The 24,443-nt window shown below is 41.5% G+C and overlaps 1 protein-coding gene across 1 annotated transcript in view; it reads right to left on the bottom strand.

Annotated features, from left to right (window-relative positions):
- The window catches only part of shtn3 (shootin 3), a 107,829-nt gene extending 87,460 nt beyond the window's left edge, over positions 1-20,369 (bottom strand). The window contains exons 1-2 of the mRNA XM_052014265.1: positions 20,191-20,369; positions 1,896-1,956 (exon numbers count right to left, since the gene is read on the bottom strand). Coding sequence (XP_051870225.1) covers positions 1,896-1,956; positions 20,191-20,202 — 73 coding nt within the window. The 5' untranslated portion in view covers positions 20,203-20,369. The remainder of the gene's footprint in view (positions 1-1,895; positions 1,957-20,190) is intronic.
- Positions 20,370-24,443: the final 4,074 nt, after the last annotated feature.

Raw genomic sequence — 24,443 nt, 5'->3', positions numbered from 1 at the left:
CCCTAATCTTGTTTTCGAAGACTTATGGACACAGGAAGTGGGTCATTAGAGTTATGAAAAGAATGACAGTCTCAAAAATTTCATTTGACCTTGTCTCACTACAGCCTTTAAAGGGAGTGGGGTTAGGTATCTTCTACCCTTTGTGTGAACCAGTTGTAAATTATGGAATAGTAATACAACAAAGAAACAGGATTGAGTCACCACATGCCAAGATTCTAGACACTATAATGTAGTTCTAGCTTAGTTTTAATGCAAAGGCCAGCCACCTTCACTATGAAGGAAGGACAGACATTGGTAAGCTATTTTTGTGCATCCACTATAGAAAGAGTCTCTACAATGAAGTAATAATTGAGGTAGGAGAATCTACCAATAAAGCAATTTTAAAAAGTAACAAAAGGTCTTATTCCCTATTATGTTCATTTCTGTAAAAAAAGAGCAAAGGTCTATGTGTAATTCAAGACACTGCATCCAGTGCTGAATTATTGAAACTCAGAGTTGAATTATTTAATAGAATAATGAAATGCTCCCTTCCCCAACGCAGTTACTCTGTTATTACAAAAGCTAATCAAGTCATTTATTTATGAGCTGCGAGACTGAATCTGATATAATATAACTCAAGTTTGATGACCCAAATTTGATAATCCAATTAATTGCTTGTAGTATCTGTTTAAGTCTTTTTTCTGGTCTTATTTTGTTGGATTATAATTTTGTTTTATCTCTAATCTTTCATCACTGGCATTTACAAAGATAGATTGGTTTCAAGCCTATTCTCATTGTACTGCAATACTGTTATATCTGTTCCCTGCTTCATGGCATTAACGCAATTGCACAGTGCACAAACAATGTGACTTATTCATCCCACTCCATTAGCAGCAGCAGATGTTGTTAATGACCCTCTACCAAGGGGACAAGACAGTGTCAATGCAGTTCCTGAGTTACAGTTTTGATGTGGACAGTTTCTTAATGGCTGTAACATACATTGTTCAACAATGTACCAATGACACACTGGACAACATATATAAATTATTATGGGGCAGAAATTCTTTTGCATTTCATTTTCACAACATTCTGCAGAGTATCTCCTCACTGCCATTTTCATTTTTTCACTGAGAATGCATGGAAGCTCCCAAAAGCAGCAAATTATTGGATACATTATGTCTGAAACTCAACAATAATGCAGGAGTCATTTTGGAATAAAAGAGTGAGATGGGGTATATTTGTGTAGAGAGATATCATTGGTATCAAAGAAAATAAATAAACCATCTTTTTTCTTAATACTAGGCAATAGATTGCAGTGGGAGAACATTGAAAATTTAGTGATAACATCTAAAGTAAATTAATACATTTTAATGTTAAAATTACAACATTATTATCTTAAAAACTGATATATTTTTTGTGTATTCTACATCCTTTACTCAAACATTGACAGAGTTGTTCATCACCAGGCAGAATTATAATGAGTAGCGTGCTCTATTCAATCAATGGCTCTCAAGGTAGCAACAATGCAATTCATCACCAATTAAACAAGTCAATGCTAACGCTGTACAAACAACTCCAAACTTATGTGATTGAATGCACTAATATCTGCAGAGTTTTGTTAAGATAGTTAATCAACTGATGATAACTAAAGGTCCAGTAGATATAACTTTAGCCTTTACCAATGTGAAGTCTCCTCTCAGCACCACTATCCATGGATTGTGAATGAACAGCTCATTGCAAAGCAATGCCAAAGAAATGTAATTGCTAGATAGGTGAAAATGAACATTCTCTTGTAGAATAGATTACCTCACTGACCAGAATTAAAGAGATTTTTTACCATTGAAGATTGACTTAAACCACTGCAAGCAAGTTGAAGAATGAAGAATGATAAATGTAGGAAAAGGGTTTAGGCATACCTCGCTTGATCTGTTTCAGCTGCCTCTCAGCCTCATCTCGTTCACGAGCAAGTCGCTTACACTAGAGGGAAAAAAACAAATAAGATTGTTCGTCAGTGATCAGGTCATGTATCAGCTACTGAAAGCCAAAGTAAACATTGTCCTGCTTTTAACAATCCTGGCTTATTCACAAAGGCAAAAACATGATCCTGAAGATCATTCTTATCAAATATAGGTTGGGATTTGCAGCTGAGTGGGGGCTGTCATGTTCCATGTTCTATATTGGGTGTTGTGTGGAAATGAAATGGAAGCTTACAGAGTTCTAACATGCAAGATGAAAATGCATGCCTGGTTCTCATTGTCCATTCTGAGGCATGAACACTTAATTTTTCAGTGCAATTTTTCTCCCCCTTCCAAAGAGCTTAGTGTTTGCATTCTGTGGCTCTTGCATGTTTGTTTGAGTGTGAACACACATTTGCCTGCATATTTATGTATGGGTCTGTGAGCTGTGTATATGTGTGGTTTTAGGTTCCCCACTCGTGTGTTCACTCTCTTACCATGGTCAACGAATACTTTGTGTACAATTGGAACTGAGAGTACAATTTATGGTGCAAGAAACAAGCTGCTGGAAGAACTCAGCAGGTCAGGCAGCATCCGTGGAGAGAAATAGACAGTCGACATTTTGGGTTGAGACCCTTCATCTGGACTACAATTTATGGTATTGATTCAATTGAAAATACCTAATGAAGTGTTGGATTAACAATATGTGTAGGTAAATTTTGTAATGGGAGATCATTTCATGTTGGATCTGGTGGCTCTTATCCATGACGCAACCATCCTCCAAACCTTGGCCTGCTTCCAGATACAGTACTCAACTTTGTGGCTTTAAACTTACTGTGCATATTAAACTATGTAGTTTAGAGGGACATGTTTCAATGAGATCACTTTCAGATTACATAATCTCATGAGAGCAAAATGTGAATATCTGTCCGAATTCTGGAGTTACTCTACAAGGAGCTTTAAGAATCCATCATTATCCATATTACTTGATTCTGATTGATTGCCCTTGAATCTTGATCAGGCTGCATTCATTTCAGATGAGGAAAACATGAACTTTTGGGTCTAACATGTTTTGAAAAATGCTGTATATTTGATAAGGAAGAAATAGCCTCAGTTTAATGTTTCGTTCAACAGTTCTGCACTGATGTGACAGCCAAGTTATGCACTCATGACAGGAGTAGGTCTTTGTAAAGTATATGTGTTCTATGGGTTCTTAACTTCTAACAAAGTCCATTACAGAGTGTACAGATTGATACTCAAGGGAATCAAACAAGATTTTTTTTTGAGAGTCTCACAGATTGCCTCTGGAACTTTGTCTGTACATTGTTGCAGCCCAGAGAGAAGTTAGTCATTTAACACAATCCTTAAGGCCTCAAAGCAATAATTATTCTTCTCAACCAGTATTACTTATACAAAGCTGCTTCTCCATTAAAAAAAACAAAATGATTTAACATATCTACGGATTTTACAAATTTAACCAAGTCACAGGTTTTGACACTGTGTGTGATGCTTGCAGTGATACTGGTGTTATTTTGGCTGAACTCACAGGTTCACCAGATGTTGGATAGTCATTCCTCTCTGGAATCAGTAATGCTGTTTCACTTTGACTCTTGCCAGAAAAAATAGATGTTGGCAATTCTTGTATAATTGTGAGATTCACTTCAGGAACATCTTCAAGTTTGCAGTCTTCTTCATTATTCTCCCAGAATAGAGGTCTATTAAGTGGTCTACACATATCTTCCTCACCAACCTTCAGAAGGTTATTCCTAGAGTCATTTGTCTCCATTATTCATGTGTATCCTATTTTCTCACCTATGGCCCTCCTGGAAGTCTCAGTACAAACTCTACCATACAGAATCTCTTTTCCCTGCAACTTGTGTCATGTCACTTACTGATTTGAATTGCCTTTTCTCCACTTTTAGTTCCAAATTGGGCTGAACAACACTCAACTGTATGCTGAGTCTTCTGTGCATCATCCTTTACATAAGTGCATGTGGGTGTGGAGGATAATGCTATTCCACAGCTTCAAAAATATGCTGCAAGTGAATGTTTTGTCATCCTTCCACGGCCTGTTTCTTAACGCCTCCTTTGCTAGCAATCTGCTCTTTCCAATTCCCATTTGAAGCTGAGTGGTGGGGAGAATTGAAATAGTATTTTATTCCAATGCTCTTTATAAATTGTTCAAAATGCAAGGATTTAAATTGTGGGCCACTGTTTGATAAGACTTCTTCCAGAAGACTATGTGGGCCAAAGGTAGATTTTAAGACTCTTTAGTGTGTCCTCTGGTGGTGTGTGATCCTACAAGTGTTACATATCTATGACCATTTCTGATGGCTGTCAATTAATTCTAAAAGGCTGTCCGCACCTTTTTTCAGAATGATCGATGTGGTCCTGTTGGAATGGCATTGTAGGTCACTTCTGCATATAGTGAGGGGCTTAAGAAGTTTGTGTTCTTCAATCCTAATGTGATATACATTGTTTGAGGGTGTTCCTTATCTTTGTTGATGCTAGGCCACGGTAGCATAGCGGTTAGCGCGACGCTATTACAACGTCAGCGATCGGGGTTCGATTCCCGTCGCTGTCTGTAAGGAGTTTGTATGTTCTCCCGTGTCTGTGTGGGTTTCCTCCGGGTGCTCCAGTTTCCTCCCACATTGCAAAAAGACATACGGGTAGGTTAATTTGGGTTTAAAATGGGCAGCGTGGACTCATTGGGCCGGAAGGGCCTGTTACCACGCTGTAAAAAAAACATATCCTCTAGTCACTGTTTTCACCCAAAAGTTCTGCATGACGTTCTTCTATAACCTTATTTTGCACTTCCTTCTGTTTCACTATCCTGTTACCACAGTCTTGGTTGGTGAGCAATTTATAGCGTATGTGATGGAACAGCGTGATGCCTTCATCGAGACCCGGGTCTGATTCAGTGCATCCACTCAAGATGTGTTCATGCACTTTCCTCAACATCTAGTCTTTTTGGGTAGTTCTAGCTACTTCCACTGCTGGAACAGGGGAATCATCTACTATCACCTGTAGAGTATAAATTCCTCTTTCTGTGTCTTCTTTATTAGGTGGTCTGGATGTAGTGTTTTGTGTGGGTGCTTTGTACTTAACATCAAGGTGGCACAGTGGCACAGCTGGCAGAGCTGCTGCCTCTCAACTCCAGCAACCCGGCTTCAATCCTGACCTCCAGTGCTGTCTGTGTGGAGGCTTCTGTTCTCCATGTGGTTGCGTGCGTGGGTTTCTCTCAGGTGCTTCCAGATCCCAAAAATGCGAAGGTAGGTTAATTAGCCACTGAAAATTGTCCCATATATGTAGATAATTGGTAGAATTTGGGTGAATTGATAGGAATGTGGGGAGAATAAGATGGGTTAATCAAGGATTGATGTGAAAATGGGTTGATGGTTAGGGCAGACTCGGTGGGTGGAAAACAAAAGGCACCTCATGGCCACTGGAGATAACTTGGCTAAATCATTGACACAGCTCCACAGTTACGAGCATCACAAACAACTTTTAGTGTATATTCAGTGTTGTGATGTGCCAAATAGGACTTATTGCTGAGTGCTTTTCTGGCATAGGTTGCATGTCTTTTACTGATCTTTTCCATTCCTCCATGGGACTTTAATAGTGGATATAATGGACTCAGTATTGTGCATGGTTGGCTAAGTGTCCTGGGTAATGTTGAATCGTCCCAAGAAATGACCGGAAACCAATATGTTTTCAGGTTTTCTGGCTCTGATGGCCTCTACTTTCTCCTGAACTTTCCATAAATGTCACACGTCCATTTGAATGTTGGTACATGTCCTCCCCAGCTTGTGAACACCCGACTTATGTACAGCCCGTACTTACAAATGAGCATTTGGGAGACCGGCAGGATGGATTTGCTGACTGCTGCAGGGCTGCAGGCATCTTCTGAATGGTTCACAGCAGCATTTCTGACATGCGAACTGTCGGGGTTAGGAACAGTTCACAGGAACAGAATCCTGCTGTAACCTGGGGAGAACCTGTAACTTGGGCTACATGTACTCATGAGTTATTTCACACAAAAACTTATCATGCAGGGACCAATCCAAGAATGTGCCAAAGTTGCAATGCCACAACCAATTTTTTGGAAGGTCAATCTAATTCAGAATTGTCTTCCCTGACCTCAGATTGCAGGTTTCAAGCTTATATCTATCCACAATATCCGATAGCGTTGGACTGAAATGTTTAGCCAGTTCTTTTATTACTTCTCTAAATGTTTAATCCATTGCCCAGGTAAGCATGCATCACTTAAATGTCTGACCCTTTTCCTACTAGTATGGTTGTTTTCTTGTCTTTGCAAATTTCCTCATTCTGAGCAATTTTACCCTCCCTGTCCAGTTTGACAACGTTATTTGCCCAAAGAGCACCTTCCACTGTTCGATGCATGAATGGAAGTGTGGTTATGTTTAGTCATAGCTGAGGTGGCCAACTGAACATGCAGTTACTTTTTCTTTTGAAATAACCTTTGCCGGTGTGGCCTTAATCTTTGTGCTCAAATCTGTAGCTCAGACCTTCATGAGGTTTTGAAACCTTTTTTTTAATTTACAACGTGGTAACAGGCCCTTCTGGCCCAATGAGTCCGTGCCGCCCATTTTAAACCCAAGTTAATCTACCCGTACGTCTTTGCAACGTGGGAGGAAACCGGAGCACCCGGAAGAAACCCACGCAGACATGGGAGAACGTACAAACTCCTTACAGACGGTGACGGGAATCGAACCCCGATCGCTGGCGCTGTAATAGCGTCGCGCTAACCACTATCAACACAGTCAGATAATCATACAATGACCTCAATGACTATATCACTTTTAATGACTGGATTCTTCATCACCCATCCTTGCTGGCAGTGTGAAGTATGAGTGGGCTGTCAGCCTGTCATATTACAGTGTACAGACTAATACACATGAGACAAGAGGGGCTCAGACTAGATGTGCGTGGATTATTCAAGGGCTCTTCACTGACAGCTTCTAGAGCTTTCTATAAACATTGTTGCAACACTGCTTAAAACGTCTTAAAGCAGCAATTATTGTTTGCATCCAATATTACATGGACTACAGACTTTAACCCAAGAACCCAGCAAAGGTAAGAAAGACAACAATGAGTCGTGCTTGTTTCTTTGTGTGGAGTCCCCACAAATACTCTAACTGAGGTTATTTAATCTAACAGAAACAAAGGACTGTAGATGCTGGAATCCAGATGAAAAACACTATGATGCTGGAGGAACTCAGCAGGCCAGGCAGCATCCATGGAGAAAAGCAGGCAGTCAACGTTTCGGTCCGGGACTATCCTGAAGGAGGGTCCTGACCCGAAATGTTGACTGTCTGCTTTTCTCCACGGATGCTGCCTGGCCTGCTGAGTTCCTCCAGCATCCTAGTATTTTTCATTTTTATTTAATCTAACCATCAAACTCAGGACTGTCCTAGATTGTGCTCACTGAATGCTCCAAACTTCCACATGACAGAGTGATCTGAAAAGTAAGAGGGAAAGTGTCAAGTTGGATCCATTTGTAATGTAATTATTTCTGGGATCTGGTCTTCGTTGGAAAGGCCAGCATTTATTCCATCTCTAATTGCCCTGACTAGGCCATTTTAAAGTCATCTACATTGGTGGGTCTGGAGTCACTTTTCAGTCAGAATGGGTAAGGATGGTAGATTTCCTCCCAGTTGGGCATTAATAAACCAGATGGGTTTTAATGATGGTCCAGGAGTTTCATAGGTGTTGATACTAATGACACTTATGATTCAAGATTATTAACTGAATTTATATTCCACAGCACCCACGGTGGGATTCAAAGTCAATTCTCTGGATTGTTAATCTCAATCTCTGGATTATTAGTCCAGTAATTTAACCCTTGCACCATCATTGACTCACAACCAGGAAGCAAATGGTAATGATTGGTGGTTTCTTTAGTCCATAAGGACACCTTGGCCCATGAGTTATTTTCTACGGGACAGGTGAGGCTGAGAGGAAATATAACAAATATGTATAAGATTATGAAAGGCCAAGTTAGGTGAATAAGAAGGACCTATTTCTCTTATCAGGGAGGTAAATGACTAGGGAGCATGGATTAAAAATTAGATGGATTAGAGCAGAGATGAAGAAACTTTATTTTACTCTCAGGGTCATGGTTGGTATGGAGCGGGTGGGTGATGTCGGGAATTTTCTGCCAGAAAGAGTGATGGAGGCAAAAGCTGTCATCAGGTTTAAGTAGTGCCTGGTTAAGAATTATAGTGCCATAACCTACACACGGCTACATACTGGAGAATAGAATTAGTCTTTTTATGACCAGCATGGATACAATGGACCAAATGGTCTGTTTCTGTGCCATAAATTTCTATGATTCAATGAATGAAGGGAGGGATAATTAATGAATTTTAGCAAGTGAATGGAAATCAGCTGTAATGAAACTCCTTAGCTCTTGGGCTGATAAAATGCCAGAGGTTCCAGCTCCCTTTTCAGCCTCCAGAGTCCCCTGACGGTTGTTGGTTGGCTGCCAGAATTGCCTGAAGAAATGCTTAATCCATGTCAAAGTACACTGCCTGTAAAGGCTCCTTTGAAAGTGTTAAGTGCACTCACCTGAAGCAGGTGTTACTTCTTTGCATACATATGTCCACAGGGGGTTTACCAATTACCTCATTTTGCAAAACCACTTTGTGACTGCACTCATTGTACACTCAATTTCTTCAGACAGACAAAACAATTACTTTAAACTGGATTGCCAGAAGCTGGCACTGGTATCTAAGTTCTCCTCTTGCCTCTGTAAATTAATTTAGTCAGTACTTAAATCACATAAACCAAGATGGCTTCGGGTCCTGTGGTTAGATGAAATGATCTCAGTCAGGACCTTTCAGGGCAACACGAAAAGCATCAGCTGTGATTCTGTGGTGAGAATCTCACTTTATGGGTCAGAAGATGGTTGGCTGAATCCAGATACTTGAACAGGTTATTGAGGATGATACATCAGTGTGGACTTGTGGATAAGCATTAAATAGAGACCCTATTTACTATTACATGCAGTTATTAAAGATTCCACCACAGCATTTGAAGAAGAGCAGGGGAATTCCGTCTGTGCTTGGCCAACAGTTATTCCTCTGACAATAACAATGAAACAAATTACCAGGCTATTTGTTAATTGCTGTATGTAAATTGGCTGTCGTTGCTTCCAACACCTCAATTACTTTGCCTGTTTAAAGCATTTTAAGGTCATGAAAACTTCTGATATAAACATGTCTTACTTTTTATGCTTGAATTCGATCCCTTTCAGCTAACAGGGGAAAAGTGAGTCATTTGCCCTGTTCTCTGTTTTTAGTCCAAAGGTCCATGTAGGGAGTTGAGATATTGTGGGCAGAGAGTTGACAGATTTAGCCTTGCCCATGGCAAAAAACATTGTTGTTCTTATTATCAAAGCTCACATTGTGCAATGCCCACACCAAGCAGGAGGAAATATTGCCAGTAAAGGTTTTCAAGTGAAGATGGTAGAGGGAAGAGAAACTGTCATTAATTGATTTAAGGAGAAAGCGAATAGCCTTATCTTCAGTACCTGATGACATCACAGTTATCTACTTATAGATCATAATTGGCTAGACCATATTGATCCCCATAAATTATACAGGAATTCCATATTTTGTTAGTAGTATTGAATTGATACAGTCAATTTAGATTATAAATTCATTAATGCATTCTTTGGTACAAAATCTTAATTTACAGTGTGCACCATTGCCTCAAAATCCACACATTAAAAAAACTATAATGCATACGGTTTATTACAGAAGAGCACTTTAATCCTTAGAAATTATAGAACATAGAACACTACAGTACAGTACATGCCTTCAACCCACAATGTTGTGCTGACATTTTATCCTGCTCTAAGATCTATCTAACCCTTCCCTCCCACACAGCCCTCCATTTTTCTGTCATTCATGTGCCTATCTACGAGTCTCTTAAATGTCCCTAATGTATCTGCCTCCGACACCACCCCCAGCAGTGCATTCCACGCACCCACCACTCTCTGTGTAAAAAGCTTACCTCTGACATCCCCCCCATACCTTCTTCCAATCACCTTAAAATTATGTCCCCTTCGTGTTAGCCATTTTCACCATGGGAAAAAGTCTCTGAGTGTCCATTCGATCCCATGCCTCTATCAAGTTACCTCTCATCCTCCTTCTCTCCAAAGAGAAAAGCCCTAGCTCGCTCAACCTATCCTTATAAGACATGCTGTCCAATCCAGGCAGCATCCTGGTAAATCTCCTTCTGCACCCTCACTAAAGCTTCCACATCCTTCCTATAATGAGGTGACCAGAACTGAACACAATACTTCAAGTGTGGTCTAACAAAATTTCATAGAGCTGCAACATTACATCGCGGCTCTTGAACTCAATACCCTTGCTAATGAAGGCCAACACACCATATGCCTTCTTAACAACCCTATCAACTTGCACAGCAACCTTGAAGGATCTATGGACATGGATCCCAAGATCCATCTGTTCCTCCACACTGCTAAGAGTCCTCCCATTAGCCTTGTATGCTACCTACAAATTCAATCTCCCTAAGTGTATCACTTCACACTTATCCGGGTTGAACCCCATCTGCCACTTCTCAGCCCAGCTCTACATCCTATCAATGTCCTGTTGTAACCCTCAGCAACCTTCTACACTATCCACAACACCACCAACCTTTGTGTCATCTGCAAACTTACTAACCCACCCTTCCACATCCTCATCTAAGTCATTTATAATAATCACAAAGAGCAGGGGTCCCAGAAGAGATCCCTGTGGAACACCACTGGTCACTGAGCTCCAGGCGGAATACTCTCCATCTACAACCACCCTCTGTCTTCTATGGGTGAGCCAATTCTGTATCCACATAGCCAAGTTTCCCTTGACTTCTGAATGAGCCTTCCATGAGGAACCTTATCAAATGCCTTACTAAAATCCATGTACACCACATCCACTGTCTCTACCTTCATCAATGTGCTTTGTCACATCCTCAAAGAATTCAGTTCAGGCTCGTGAGGTACGACCTGCCGTGCTGACTGTCCCTAATCAGCCTATGCTTCTCCAGTGCTCATAAATCCTGTCTCTAAGAATCTTTCTCCAGTAAGACTCACTGCTCTGTAATTCCCAGTGTTATCCCTATTGCCTTTCTTGAACAAAGGAACAACATTTTCCCACCCTCCAATCATCTGGCACTACTCCTGTGGCCAGTGAGGATGCAAAGATCATCATCAAAGATGCAGCAATCTCTTCCCTCACTTCCCATAATAACCTTGGATATATCCCATCCGGCTCCAGTGACTTATCTATCCTAATGTTTTTCAGAAGTTCCAGCACCTCCTCTTTCTTCACATCGACATGCTCTAGCATATCAGCCTGTTGTACGCCATCCTAACAAATGTCAACATCTCTCTCACTGGTGAATACTGAAGCAAAGTATTCATTAAGGACCTCACCTACCTCTACTGACTCCAGGTAGATGTTTCCTCATTTATCCCTGATCAGTCCTACCCTCACTCTAGTCATCCTCCTATTCTTCACATACATATAGAAAACCTTGGGGTTTTCCTTAATCCTACTCACCAAGGACATCTCATGCCCCCTTATAGCTCTCCCAAGTCCATTCTTAAGCTTCCTCCTGGCTACCTTGTAACTCTCCAGAGCCCTGTCTGATCCATGCTTTCTAAACCTTATGCAAGCTTCTTTCTTCCTCTTGACAAGATATTCTACATCTCTTGTCAACCATGGTTCTTTCACTCTACCATCCTTACCCTGCCTCAATGGGACAAACCTATCCAGGACCCCATGCAAGTACTCCCTAAACAACCTCCACATTTCTGTTGTGCACTTCCCCAAGAACATCTGTTCCCAATTTACACTCCCAAGTTCCTACCTAATAGCATCATAATTCCCCCTCCCCCAGTTAAATACTTTCCCATATCGTCTGCTCCTATCCCTCTCCGAGGCTATGGTAAAGGTCAAGAAGTTATGGTCACTGTCTCCAAAATGCTCTCCCATCGAGAAATCTGAAACCTGATCAGCCTCACTGCCTAGTGCCAGGTCCAGTATGGCCTCTCCTCAAGTCGGCCTGTCCACATACTGTGTCAGGAATCCTTCCTGGACACTCCTTGCTAACTCTGCCCCATCTATCCCCTTTACACTGAGGAGGTGCCAATCAATTTTAGGGAAGTTGAAATCACCCAGACAACAACGCTGATATTTTTGGACCTTTCCAAAATCTGCCTCCCGGTCTGTTCCTCGGCATTTTTCCTGCTACTGGGGGGTCTGCAGAATACTCCTTACAGAGTGATCGCTCCCTTCCTGTTTCTGACTTCCACTCACACTGACTCAGTAGATGATCCCTCCAGGACTTCCTCCCTTTCTACAGCTGTGATACTGTTCCTGATCAGCAAAGGCACTCCCCCACCTCTGTACCTCCGTCCCTGTCCCTTTTGAAACATATAAACCCCAGAATATCCAGCAGCCATTCTTCCCTTGTGACAGCCAAGTCTCTGTAATGGCAACCCAATGTTGTAGTTCCATGTACTTACCCATGCTCTAAGTTCATCACCCTTGTTCCTGATACTTCTTGCATTAAAGTAGACACACTTCAGCCCATCCAACTGACTGCAATTTTGCCCTTTCAACTGCCTATCCTTCCTCACAGTCTTTCTACATGCTTGCATCTACTTGTACACTAAATGCACCAACTTCTAACCTATCACTCGGGTTCCCATCTCCCTGCCAAACTAGTTTAAACCCTCTCCAACAGCTTGAGCAAATCTGCCCGCAACAATGGTCAAGGAAACTTTCTATAAACAAATTTACATAACATATTCTGAAATTTTCAGACTTAGAAGTGATCTGAAAGAGATAGCATGTTACTGGTTAGGCAATTGCCATTTTCTAAAGTTCATATATTAAAGGCCACATGAATAGCCCAACACATTCTCCTTTCCATTCAAATGTAGTAGGCAAAAACACAGCCACTGTGTGTTGTTGCACTTACAATATGCTCATGTTGTGCGTGAAGGCTCACAGACATGAAGAATCCTCTCTTCATTAATATTTCAAGAACTTGCATAGGCTAAACATGACCTGATTAGGTTGCGAATTTGGTCAAGCTGGTTCCTCCTCCATATTTGCTGTCCACCTCCTTGTCATCCTCCCATCCACCTATCCCCATCATGAAATATTTGCCTCTACCCAGTTTTATATATATGTTTTCTCCATTCATATCAAGACAACAAGCTCAAGGGTCAACTTAGCTCAAAGGTGCCTCCATCAAAAGGCATCCAAAACACACTGCAGGATGTAAGAATATAATCTAAAGGCACTGCAGTGTAGTACTGAGGGAGTCCTGTAATACCATTGGTGCCAACTTTTGGCTGAGATTAACAAACCAGGTCTGGCCTCTCAATATGTTAATGATCCTGTTGCACCATTTAAAGAAAACAAAGGAAATTATTCCATTCTTTTAATGAACACTGACCTCAACCAACGCCATTGCCAGGTGGATATCTGGTCATTTATCTCATTAATATATGCGGGTAATTGACTATCTTTCTCCAAAGATAGGGCTAGACTGTGAATGAACTTGAATAGCTGGCGTTTTTGGATATGCTAATATGAAAGACGGTTCTTAATTTTAAACTTATTTCTGCATGGAGAATATCTTCCTGTCAGTTTGAGATTTGCCAGGGGCCTTGCACCTGTGACTCCAGACTAATTTCATCAGGGCAAAGCCAGCTGATTAATTTTTGGGGAGCCCCAAGTGATATTTGTTTTGCCTCTTAGTTAGGGGAGATTGCCTGACAACTGTAATCAGTAACAATGTTTCAACTTTTAGATACTGGTTAACTCCCACTGGGTACTTGCATGTGTTGGGAGCTGAGCAGTGACTTCATGTCTCCCTGATCAGTTTAGTAACCTTACCACATTAAAAGGCATCTTTTTTATGGAAATACCTACGGGCTATAAAAAAGAATGGAAGGACTGAGATGTTGAAACACAGTGCATCAAGTAGAGCAAAGGTTGCTATCGACACCTGGCACCCTTCAGATCAACTACTGGAGTTTTTCCTTCTGAGAATTTCCAATAACAAAATGCTCGCTTAACAAAGCTGCTTCATTGAGCTTAACAGCCAGACAACACTGTTCATAAACCCCTCCTGTGAGCCATACAAGCAGTCTAATTAAGCATTGTCTGTCTGCCTTACTCCCACTGGAGTCAATTTCACTGTAGTAAACTCTAAAGTCAGAAATACAAATGTAAGAACCTTCCTTAAGAAAATAACATACTACACTTCATTGATTATTCCTTAACCACTTTACCCTGGTCCTTTATTTCATAGAATCAAGGCGTATGGCAAGACCTCAATTTTGCTACTACTTACTGCATTTCCCAGCCACTCTTTTTCTGTTTAAAGATCTGATTCCTTGCTAAACTGCATTCTTTCAGTGACTGGCATAAGTGTGATTGCTGGTACATATGTGATGTTGCAGGAGCCAAATGGCTGCTGTACATTAAGATGTCGCAATGTGATATATAGATGAAAGTATGATTAATTTATTATTAGATGCACTCATAGACCAACTTGCAAAATCATAAGAATATGAACTAATTGAAGTAGTGCTGAATATGAAAATCCATTACAGAAATGTTTATGGCAGAGAAGGTCAATGATAATGTGTCCATTAAGTCTAGATTAAGCAGCTATTTACAATATATCTGCTTCACTTTTGAAACTTACTTTTGGATCCTTTCAGGCAATGCATTCCAAATCACAGCTGTTCAGGTGCATTTAAAAAGATCTCCTTACTTTCCAATTATCTAAAATGCTCCAGACTTGTCCCTCTGTCAGCCAATGGAAATAGTTGCACCATATCAGCTCCATCAAAGGCCCTATTAAATATTTCCTGACCTTTTACTTTGGAGTTATAGAGTTATACAGCATGGAAACAGGCCCTTTGGCCCACCCTAACCATGTCAATCAAGGTGTCTTCCTGAACTAGTCCCATTTGCCTGCATTTGACCGATATCCCTCTAAACCTTTTCCGTCCATGTTCCTGTTGTCTTTTAAATGTTGTAATTGTACCTGCCCCTACCATTTCCTCTGGCAGCTTGTTCCATATATGTGAAAAACTTGACTGTCAGGTCTTCTTTGAATCTTTCCCCTCTCGCCTTAAACCTATGCCCTCTGATTTTAGACTCTCCTACCCTGGGAAAAAGACTGACCATCCACCTTATCTATGCCCCTCATGATCTTATAAACCTCTATAAGGTCACATCTCAGCCTCCTTCACTCAATGGAAAACAGTCCCAGCCTATCCAATCCCAGCAACATCCTTGTGAATCTTTTCTGCACCCTCTCTAATCCTTCCTATAGTATAGTGGCCAGAATTGCACACAATATTCCAGGTGTGGTCTCACCAACACCCTATACAGCTGTAACATGACATCCCAACTATTGTACTCAATGTCCCGACCAATGAAGGCAACCATGCAACATGCCTTCTTCACCAATTTGTCTACCTGTGTTGCCACTTTCAGGGAACTATGTATTTATTCTCTCTGTTCTGTGTCAGTCCTGCCCTCATTTAACTTTCCAAAATGCATCACTTTGCACTCGTCTGAGTTAAATTCCATCAGCCATTCCTTTGCCCACTTTCCCATTTGATCTAGATCCTGTTGTAACTTTAGCCAACCTTCTTCACTGTCCACCACGCAACCAATTTTGGTGTCGACTGCAAACTTAGTAATCATGCCACCTGTATTCTCATCCAAATCATTCGTATGATTTGGCAAACAACAGGGGAAACAGCACCAATTCCTGCAGCACACCACAGTTCACAGTCCTCAATCTGAAAAAGCAACCCTCTGACCCTCTGACTCCTTCCACCAAGCCAATTTTGCATCCAGCTGGCTTGCTCACCCTGGATCCCACATGATGTCACCTTCCGACCAGTCTACCATGGGGGACCTTGTCAAAACCCTTGCTAAAGTCCACATAGACAACATCTACTGTCCTGCCCTTGTCAATCCTCTTGGTCACCTCTTCAAAAAACTCAGTTTAATTCATGAGACACAATTTCTGATGCACTAAGCCATGGTGACTATCCCTAATCAGTCCTTGCCTTTCCAAACAAGGAAACTATTCCATGTTTCTCTAGTTTCACACGCAATTGGTTTTATCTTTGTCATGTTCTTCTGCACCCTCTCCAATGCCCATGTTTTATACTTGTGGGCAGAACTCAAACAAATGTAGCGTACTCAGTTTCACAATTTGTCTTTGCAAGATTCAACCACATAATAACTATATTACTATTCCAGCACCATAATCATGAGCCTGTCATATTCAAGAGCAGCAGGACAGTATAAGTATGATGGTGGAGGTGAAGTCAGTCCAAAATGGGCATTGGCAAATCAAACACCACAAATTCCTGGATATTAAATTGTGTTGCTCTGTTTATTTCATCAATACACTCTTTAAAGTGTACTTCCAACAGAGTGTTACTCATGATGAAAGGTCATTGACCTGAAACATTAGTTCTGTATCTGTCCTCACATAAGCTGCCTGTCCTGCTGAGTATTTTTGTGTGTACTTATTTCAGAATTCCAGCAAATTCAGTATTTTGCTTTTCAATTTGATTACGAAGTTTTGCCCAAAGCAGATTACAGAAGAGGTTTCTCATGTAAAGACTGTCCAGTATCTTCTTAGCTCATGTTTTTAGCAGAAAACTCAAGGTTTAAGCTCTATAAAGGTTGAAACTGGCCATAGACAGATCCAAGCAAACAAACTAGAAATGTCTATCCAGTCCACAATAATCAGTTTAACAATATTATTTTTGGGACCGATGTCACAATCTGAGCTCCTTTCTCTGGAAAGGTAAGAATGAACTATAACAGGCAATGTGGTTGACTTGTTCCAGATATTTCTGATGACCTGTCAACAGCTCCACAGTGCACATGTCAGTTCATTTCAGACTTCAGCACCAGCTCAGTGCAATGTAGAAGCACAGACCATCTCATTCCTGGCTTTTCCACTGGACTCACCACAAGGTCCAGGAACAGTTCCTAATTGCCCTGAGCTGAGGAGCCAGATACACTTCATACTTGGCCCCTCAGATTCACACCAGTCTCATAGCTTGTGTATCTAGCGCCAAGCTTCATAATAAGTTAGATGAAGGTGAATGATTTTTCCCCTCTATTTTAACTAATGTTGATGTTCAATTAGTATACCAATTATTAAGTAAATAATTGGTGAACTTAGAGTCATACAGCATGGAAACAGACCCTTCGACCCAACATGCCGACTGTGTTGCCTAGCGAGAGTCTGCCTGTACTGCACTTTCTCTGTAACACTACATTCTGTATTCTGTTATTTCTTTTCCCTTGTACTACCTCAATGTACTGATGTGATGAAATCATCTGTATGGATGCCATGCAAAACAAAGTTTTTCACTGCACTTCGGTACATGTGATAATAATAAACCAATTAACCAATAACTATTCATTTAAAATTTTAAATTAAACTGATTAAAATTTAAATAATTTAAATTTATTTCAACTATCTCTAATCATCTCTGATCACCAGAGACGTTTAGAGGCAGTGGAAAAAGGTCTACTGTTAGCACGTGCAACCAGAATGCCATCATTTGTGATCCGGGTTGGGGCCTCAGATTGTGTTTGCATTGGGTGCAACTTCCAGACTGCTCTGCATTGTGGGACAGCCGAGGCGGCCTCGCCTTGAGGACATTGGGAGCTGCAGAAGGTCAGTGTGACTCTGGACATCATAGGAGAGAGGAACACGAGGTGTGGGGAAGGGCAAGCGCTACTTGGCTCAATGTTTCTGCCTATACAGCAATGTAAAGTTAGGGGTCATAAATATAAGACAGACATTAATAAATCCGGGGAGAATTCAGGACAAGCTCTTTCACAGAGGGTGGAATGTGTTTAGAGTGGAGTAGTTGGGCAACTAGCATGGATGCACTCAGGGAGAAATTAGATAAGGAGAAAGAGATTGAAGGTCATGCTGAGACGGATACATGAAGTAGGAGGAGAGAAGGATTATGAGGATCATAAACACTGGCAGAAACCAATTGATTCCCAACGTCCTTGATATGAAGCTGTCCCACAGAGCAGAGCAGTTCATGAGTGAGAACCAGGCTCAGGCAATGCAAGCTGAGGCCCCGCCCTGGAGCACTATAATGCCTTCTGGCAGTTCCTGCTATCAGAAGGCCTTTTACCACCGTCTCTAAATGTGATCAGATATAGCTGAAATAAATTTAAACAGTTTAAAAATGAAATCTTTAAAACAATTTTGTGTCATAGAGAGGCACAGCCTGGAAACAGGCTGTTAGGCCCACCGAATCCGTGCCAACCATCAAACACCCATTTTTACACTAATCCTACCCTGAACCATTTATTGTCCCCACTTTCCCATCAACCCATCCCCACCCCAGGCCCACATTCTACCACTCACCTACACACTAGGAGCAATTTACAGAGGCCAATTGATTTTTTAAAATATTTATTTGTCATATGTACATCGAAACACACAATGAAATGCTGAGAATGTGCTTGGGGGCAGCCCACAAGCGTCACCACTCTTCGGGCACCAACATAGCATGCCCACAGCTCCTAACCTGAAGGTCTTTGGAATGTGGAGGAAACTGGAGCAGCTGGAGGAAACCCACACAGTCACAGGGAGAACGTGCAAACTCCACACAGACAGGAGGTCAGGACTGAACCTATGTTTCTGGAGTTGTGAGGCAGGAGCTCTACTAGCTGCGCTGCTTTGCCATCCAAGAATGTAAAAATAACTGGAATAAGATTGTTAGAGATTTATCTCCAGTTAGTAGCACAATATGCCCCCACAGACTGCCAGTTTTATTCCATTTCTTAAATTCAATTCTGTTGACAATAATAGAACCAAATTTTGGAAGTGGTGTAGATGTGAGCTGATATCACGTAGTGTGTTTAGTCTTACTAACCAGGATGAATTTCTAGGTAAATTTAACCCAATGTACTGATTTGAAACCCATAAAAATGTCAAGGAATTGGAAGATTTTCTGGAGGATAAGGTCTTCAGCTGTATACAAAATATGTTCTTTGTTATTCTGCAAACTCATTTCTCCCTGAAAAAAAACCTTCTTTACAAAAACTGCCCCACAGCTCAAGCATGTGAATGGAAAAGTCTTAACATCGACTGTTTCACCACACTGGTCACCCATCCTCCTGGCTAATCCCACAGCAAGGATCAAAGCTCCTTCCTTTATAATGCAACCTGTCAGACTGATCATAAACTTGGAAATCAGACACCTTTTAAGGAAAAGAAAATCTATAAAGTACATTTATTAAATAACACTGAGAAAAAGGAACTCCCCCACTTCCTGAATTAATCTATATCGACAGAGAATGCAATATTTTCCTTGTGTTCTACAGGTATAAATGCTTATTTTTCAAATAATTGTTTCTCAAATTTCCAATGTGCATGTTAAGTGGCTGCTGATTACAGCATGATCTCCCTGCCTAGAGCAAAAATTAAAGGAAACTCCTGCTTATGTAAAAAAATATTTTATTTCGATCTTGCTATTCTTTCACAAGATCATTCCAATTTAACCAGTGTTTTCTCCAAATTCCAACATCAGTTCTAGTGAATAATAATCCTATTTAGCTTTCATCTTCCCCTTTTATCCCCCCTCATTACAACCTCACCCCACCCCTCGTCTCAGGTTATGCTCTGTTTATTGTGTCCCAGGGTATTTACAGGGGGCTTCTCTCAAGCAGTCTGCCTGTCCTAATTAAAGTGCTGTGTCCGGCACTTGCCAGAAGGAGACTGGCCAGTCAGGCAGCCAACTCCCTACTACACACATCTCAATGAACCTTTTGGGGTAACTCATTCTGTCCTTCATGTTGAGGTGGATTAACATTCAATGTTCAGAATGCTGAGATCTATTGAATATTTTTGATTTTTATACATGCATTTCCCAATAAAGATTGCTACAAAGAATGCACTGAGCTGAAGAATGTGAGGCATGCTGCCTTTCATTTAAGGGCAAAACAAGAAATATTAACAGATTCAATATTAACATCTATACTGACAAAATACAAATATTTTACTGAATTATATTATATAGTTAAATTATTGCAAGATATTTTATACAAAATCTGGCAGAGGTCTACAAATAATATGTAATCTTATTTTTGGAGCTGAGTCAAAAAGACATAATCCCATCTTAACCTACCTCCACCTTCATTTTCCCTGTTTATTCTGTTCTTCCTCCACCAGTTCTTCCGTGATAGCTGGTGTGGAGGGGCAAGGCAGCATGATAGCGAGCCACGAGCAGAACAGACTGCAGCCGGCAGCTGCATGAGACAGCAGAGAGCACACTGAGCATGTGTAGTGCATCAGCACTTTCTTCTATTCTGCCATTTGATAATAGCTGCCCCCTGCCAGAGAGAATGGCTCCTTCCCATTGCAACAACACCCCCCCCCTCCCCACCACCCTACTCCCCGCCCACACCCCACCCTCCCACGCACTCACACACATCATCCCTTGGGATCTCTTGTGGACTGCACGTCAATGCATTCTGAATAGAAGCTCCCTCCCCCATTTCTATTAATGAGCACAATTCAGTAGCATTAATCAGACTACATTTCCCTTTCCCCTCCACCCCAACCACCCTCCAGTATTGTACAACTGATACACTATAATTTGCTCAACAGCTGCTCTGGGTAAAGCCATATAGAACACTTTATCTTACCTACATTAAACTAGATCCAGTCCCAAAGAGGGAACTGCTGCTGACATGTTCATTTATTTTCAGATATTTAATACATTACCATTTCCTGGAGTGTATCTGCCTCATGAAATCACAGACGGCACAGTCACAAATCCCTATTCCTACAACATGCATATTTTTAGTTCTTTTGTTTATTCCCAAGAATTGCAGGAATTATACAACTGTAAATGTGATGCAAATTTCTTTAATCCTGATTTTGTGACATTGTAGATTCAGAATCCATGAAAGAATCTTCGAGACTGCAGAAGAGAGAAATCAGATATATTTTGAGTAGTGCACAATAATATGTCCTTAGAGAGCTCAGCAAATCCCTGACAGAGGCATATTCTTGGTACAGGAATAGATTCTGAAAGTCTCAGCATTATTGCAACTGTGCCTTGCCTATTGTTTCAGAACTATCCACACTGGATCCTGAGAGGATGGTTCTTAAATACCAAAGCTGATAACAAGAGTCAAACTAAATATCACTCCACTAATAAGCTGACAAGGAGATATGAAACTGGGGTTGTAATGAGGTCAAAGTTTTTGTTAGACTTTGAAATTTGACCACACATGGCATAGGTGTGATAGCAATGTACCATTCCATTAAACCTCACAAAAAAACTATCAAAAAATAACCCCCAAAGCACTCACTGAGATATTTTTATCTTGCTATATAGAATTCTGTGGGATGAATGTTGCCTCACTAAAGTTGCATACTCTGTTCATCTCGCAGGGCAGGGCTTTGCCATTGCCCCAGATTAACAAGAAATTTATGGGGTACTCAAAGAAAAGTTGTGGACTACAGTGTGTCTCAGGGATCAAAGATACTTCCTAAGATGTCAGTGATTGGCTCAGGCATTCCCTGTAGCCCCAGTAACTGGTGCAGACAATTTCCAGTGCCGAGGCTTGTACATCATCCCCTGGTGTTTCTGTCAACTTCTGGTGACAATCTGCAATCTTAGGTGCAGACAGTCCCTACAGGACCCTGTCATCAGCCTCAGGCAATCCATATCTCATTGATTGGGTGCAGCTAAACTGTAGTCCTGTGGAACAAGCACAGACATTCCCTTGGACACATAGCAGAGTGCTCAACTCATCAAGCCTGTTGATTATCCACCACTATTCCTGAGACTACAAGCACTCTGCAACCTGATTACTGATGTTGCAGAGATTAGGGGCTCAATAGCAAGGACACTACTTGTTGTATGAAGTACAGTGATATGTAGCACCATCTCATGGCAATACAACAACTGTAAGCATTGAAATCAGAGCTTGTTGGTGAGATGGAGCAGGACCATTGAACAGTACAGCACAGGAACAGGCCCTTTGGCCCACAATGTTGTGCCAAACCAATTACATTAGTAATAAAATGTCCAGCTAAACTAATCCCTTTCTGCTTCACAATGTCCATATGCTACCATTTCCCTCACATTCACGTGCCTATCTACGAGCTTCTGAATGCCCCTATTGTTCTTACCTCCACCACCACTCCAGGCAGTGCATTCCAGACACCCACACTCTCTGTGTAAAAAACTTGCCCCACACATCTCCTTTGAACTTTCCCCCCATCACCTTAAATGCATGCCCTCCGGTATTAGATATTTCAACCATAGGGAAAAGATACTGGCTGTTACTCTATCTATGCCCTTCATAATCTTACAAACCTGCATCAGATCTCCCCCCACCCCCCGCCTCCGCCGCCTCTAGAGAAAACAACCCAAGTTTGTCGAACCTATCCTCATAGCACATGCCCTCTAATCCAGGCAGCATCTTGGTAAACCTTTTTTGCACTCTCTCCAAAGCTTCAATGCCCTTCCTATAATGGGGTGACCAGAACTGAATGCAATACTCCAGCTGCAGCCTAACTAAAGTTTTATAAAGCTGCAGCATAACTTCCTGACTCTTGAACTCAGTGCCTTGACTAATGAATACAAGCATGCCATATGCCTTCTTCACCACACTATCAATCTGTGTAGCCACTTTCAGGGAGCTATGAACTTGGACCCCAAGATCCCTCAGCTCATCATCACTGTTAAGGGTCTTGCCATTAACAGTGTACCCTCTCTCTTTACATTTGATCTCCCAAGGATTCTGTGGATTCAGAATGGCTCGCTCTTAGAAGACAGAGGGTGGTGGTAGATGGAGCATATTCTGCCTGGAGGTCGGTGACTAGTCGTGTTCCGCAGGGTATCTGTTCTGGGACCCCTGCTCTTTGTGATTTTTATAAATTACTTGGATGAGGATGAGGAAGGGTGGGTTAGTACGTTTGCTGATTATACAAAGGTTGGTGGTATTGTGGATAGTGTAGAAGGTTGCTGTAGATTTACAACGGATATTGATAGAATGCAGACCTGGGCTGAGAAGTGGCAGGTAGAGTTCAACCCAGATAAATGTGAAGTGATACACTTCAGGAGATTGAATTTGAAGGCAGAATACAAGGTAATAGCAGGACTCTTAGCAGAGTGGAGGAAGAGATGGATCTTGGGGTCCACATCCATAGATCCCTCAATGTTGCCACGTAGGTCGATAGGGTTTTAAGAAGGCGTCTGGTGTGTTGGCTTCATTAGTCGGGTATTGAGTTCAAGAGCCACAAGGTAATGTTGCAGCTTTATAGCACTTTAGTTATACCACATTTGGAGTATTGTGTTCATTTCTGGTTCACCTCATTATAGGAAGGATGTGGAAGCTTTAGAGAGTGTGCAGAGGAGATTTACCAGGATGCTGCCTGGATTGGAGAGCATGTCTTATGAGGATAGGTTGAGTGAACTCGGGCTTTCTCTTTGGAGAGAAGGAGGATGAGAGGTGACTGATAGAGGTCTACAAGATGGATAAGAGGCATAGATCGAGTGGACACTCAGAGACTTTTTCCCAGGGTGACAATGGCTAACATGAGGGGGCATAATTTTAAGGTGATTGGAGAAAGATATAAGGGGAATATCAGGGGGTGTTTTTTCACACAGAGAATGGTGGGTGCTTGGAACGCACTGCTGGCAGAGGGTGTGGGGGCAGATACATTAGGGACATTTAAGAGACTCTTAGATAGACACATGAATGATAGAGAAACGGGGGGCTATGTGGGAGGGAAGGATTAGATAGATCTTAGAGCAGGATAAAATGTCAGCACAACATTGTGGGCCAAAGGGCCTGTACTGTGCTGTAATGTTCTAAGGTGCACATTCTATATTTGGAAGACATCTTACAACATGATTCACTGAGAATGCACAGGTTGTGAGAAGGTGTGCTTTACTGAAAGGCTGTAATACTGTTTAAGTACAAGTACTACAGGCGTACTTTACTCTTGGCTGCAGAACATACCATGTGTGACTGCATCAGATCCTTGGGAGTATCTGAGTCTGTGACCTCTTAGCCTACAAGGCACAGGCCACAGAAATCTCCCATATAATTGATCTCCTAACTCCCTTTGACTTTTGGGGCCCTATGTTACAACAGTATGGCAGTCCTATCTTTGTTCTTCAGTTCAATCCATACTGCCTCATTTGTTGATATTTCCAGCACATCATTCCTCCTCATATCTGTAATTAACAATACTGTTATCCCCTTCTGCTTTGTTGCTTCCCTCCCAAAAAAAAGTTTGAAGACTCTAAAGCCAGGAATGTTGACCTGGTATTCCTGCCCTTCTTTAACCTGTGTTGCAGCAGTCGTTCTAATATCGTAACTCCTGTGCTGTCAGCTCGGCAACTCTCTTTCCTAG

The sequence above is a fragment of the Pristis pectinata genome, chromosome 4 (genome assembly GCF_009764475.1).
Source record: "Pristis pectinata isolate sPriPec2 chromosome 4, sPriPec2.1.pri, whole genome shotgun sequence".
In the NCBI taxonomy this organism is placed as follows: domain Eukaryota; kingdom Metazoa; phylum Chordata; class Chondrichthyes; order Rhinopristiformes; family Pristidae; genus Pristis; species Pristis pectinata.
Note: the sequence above shows the minus strand (reverse complement) of the source record. Positions and strands in the feature narration are given on the sequence as shown.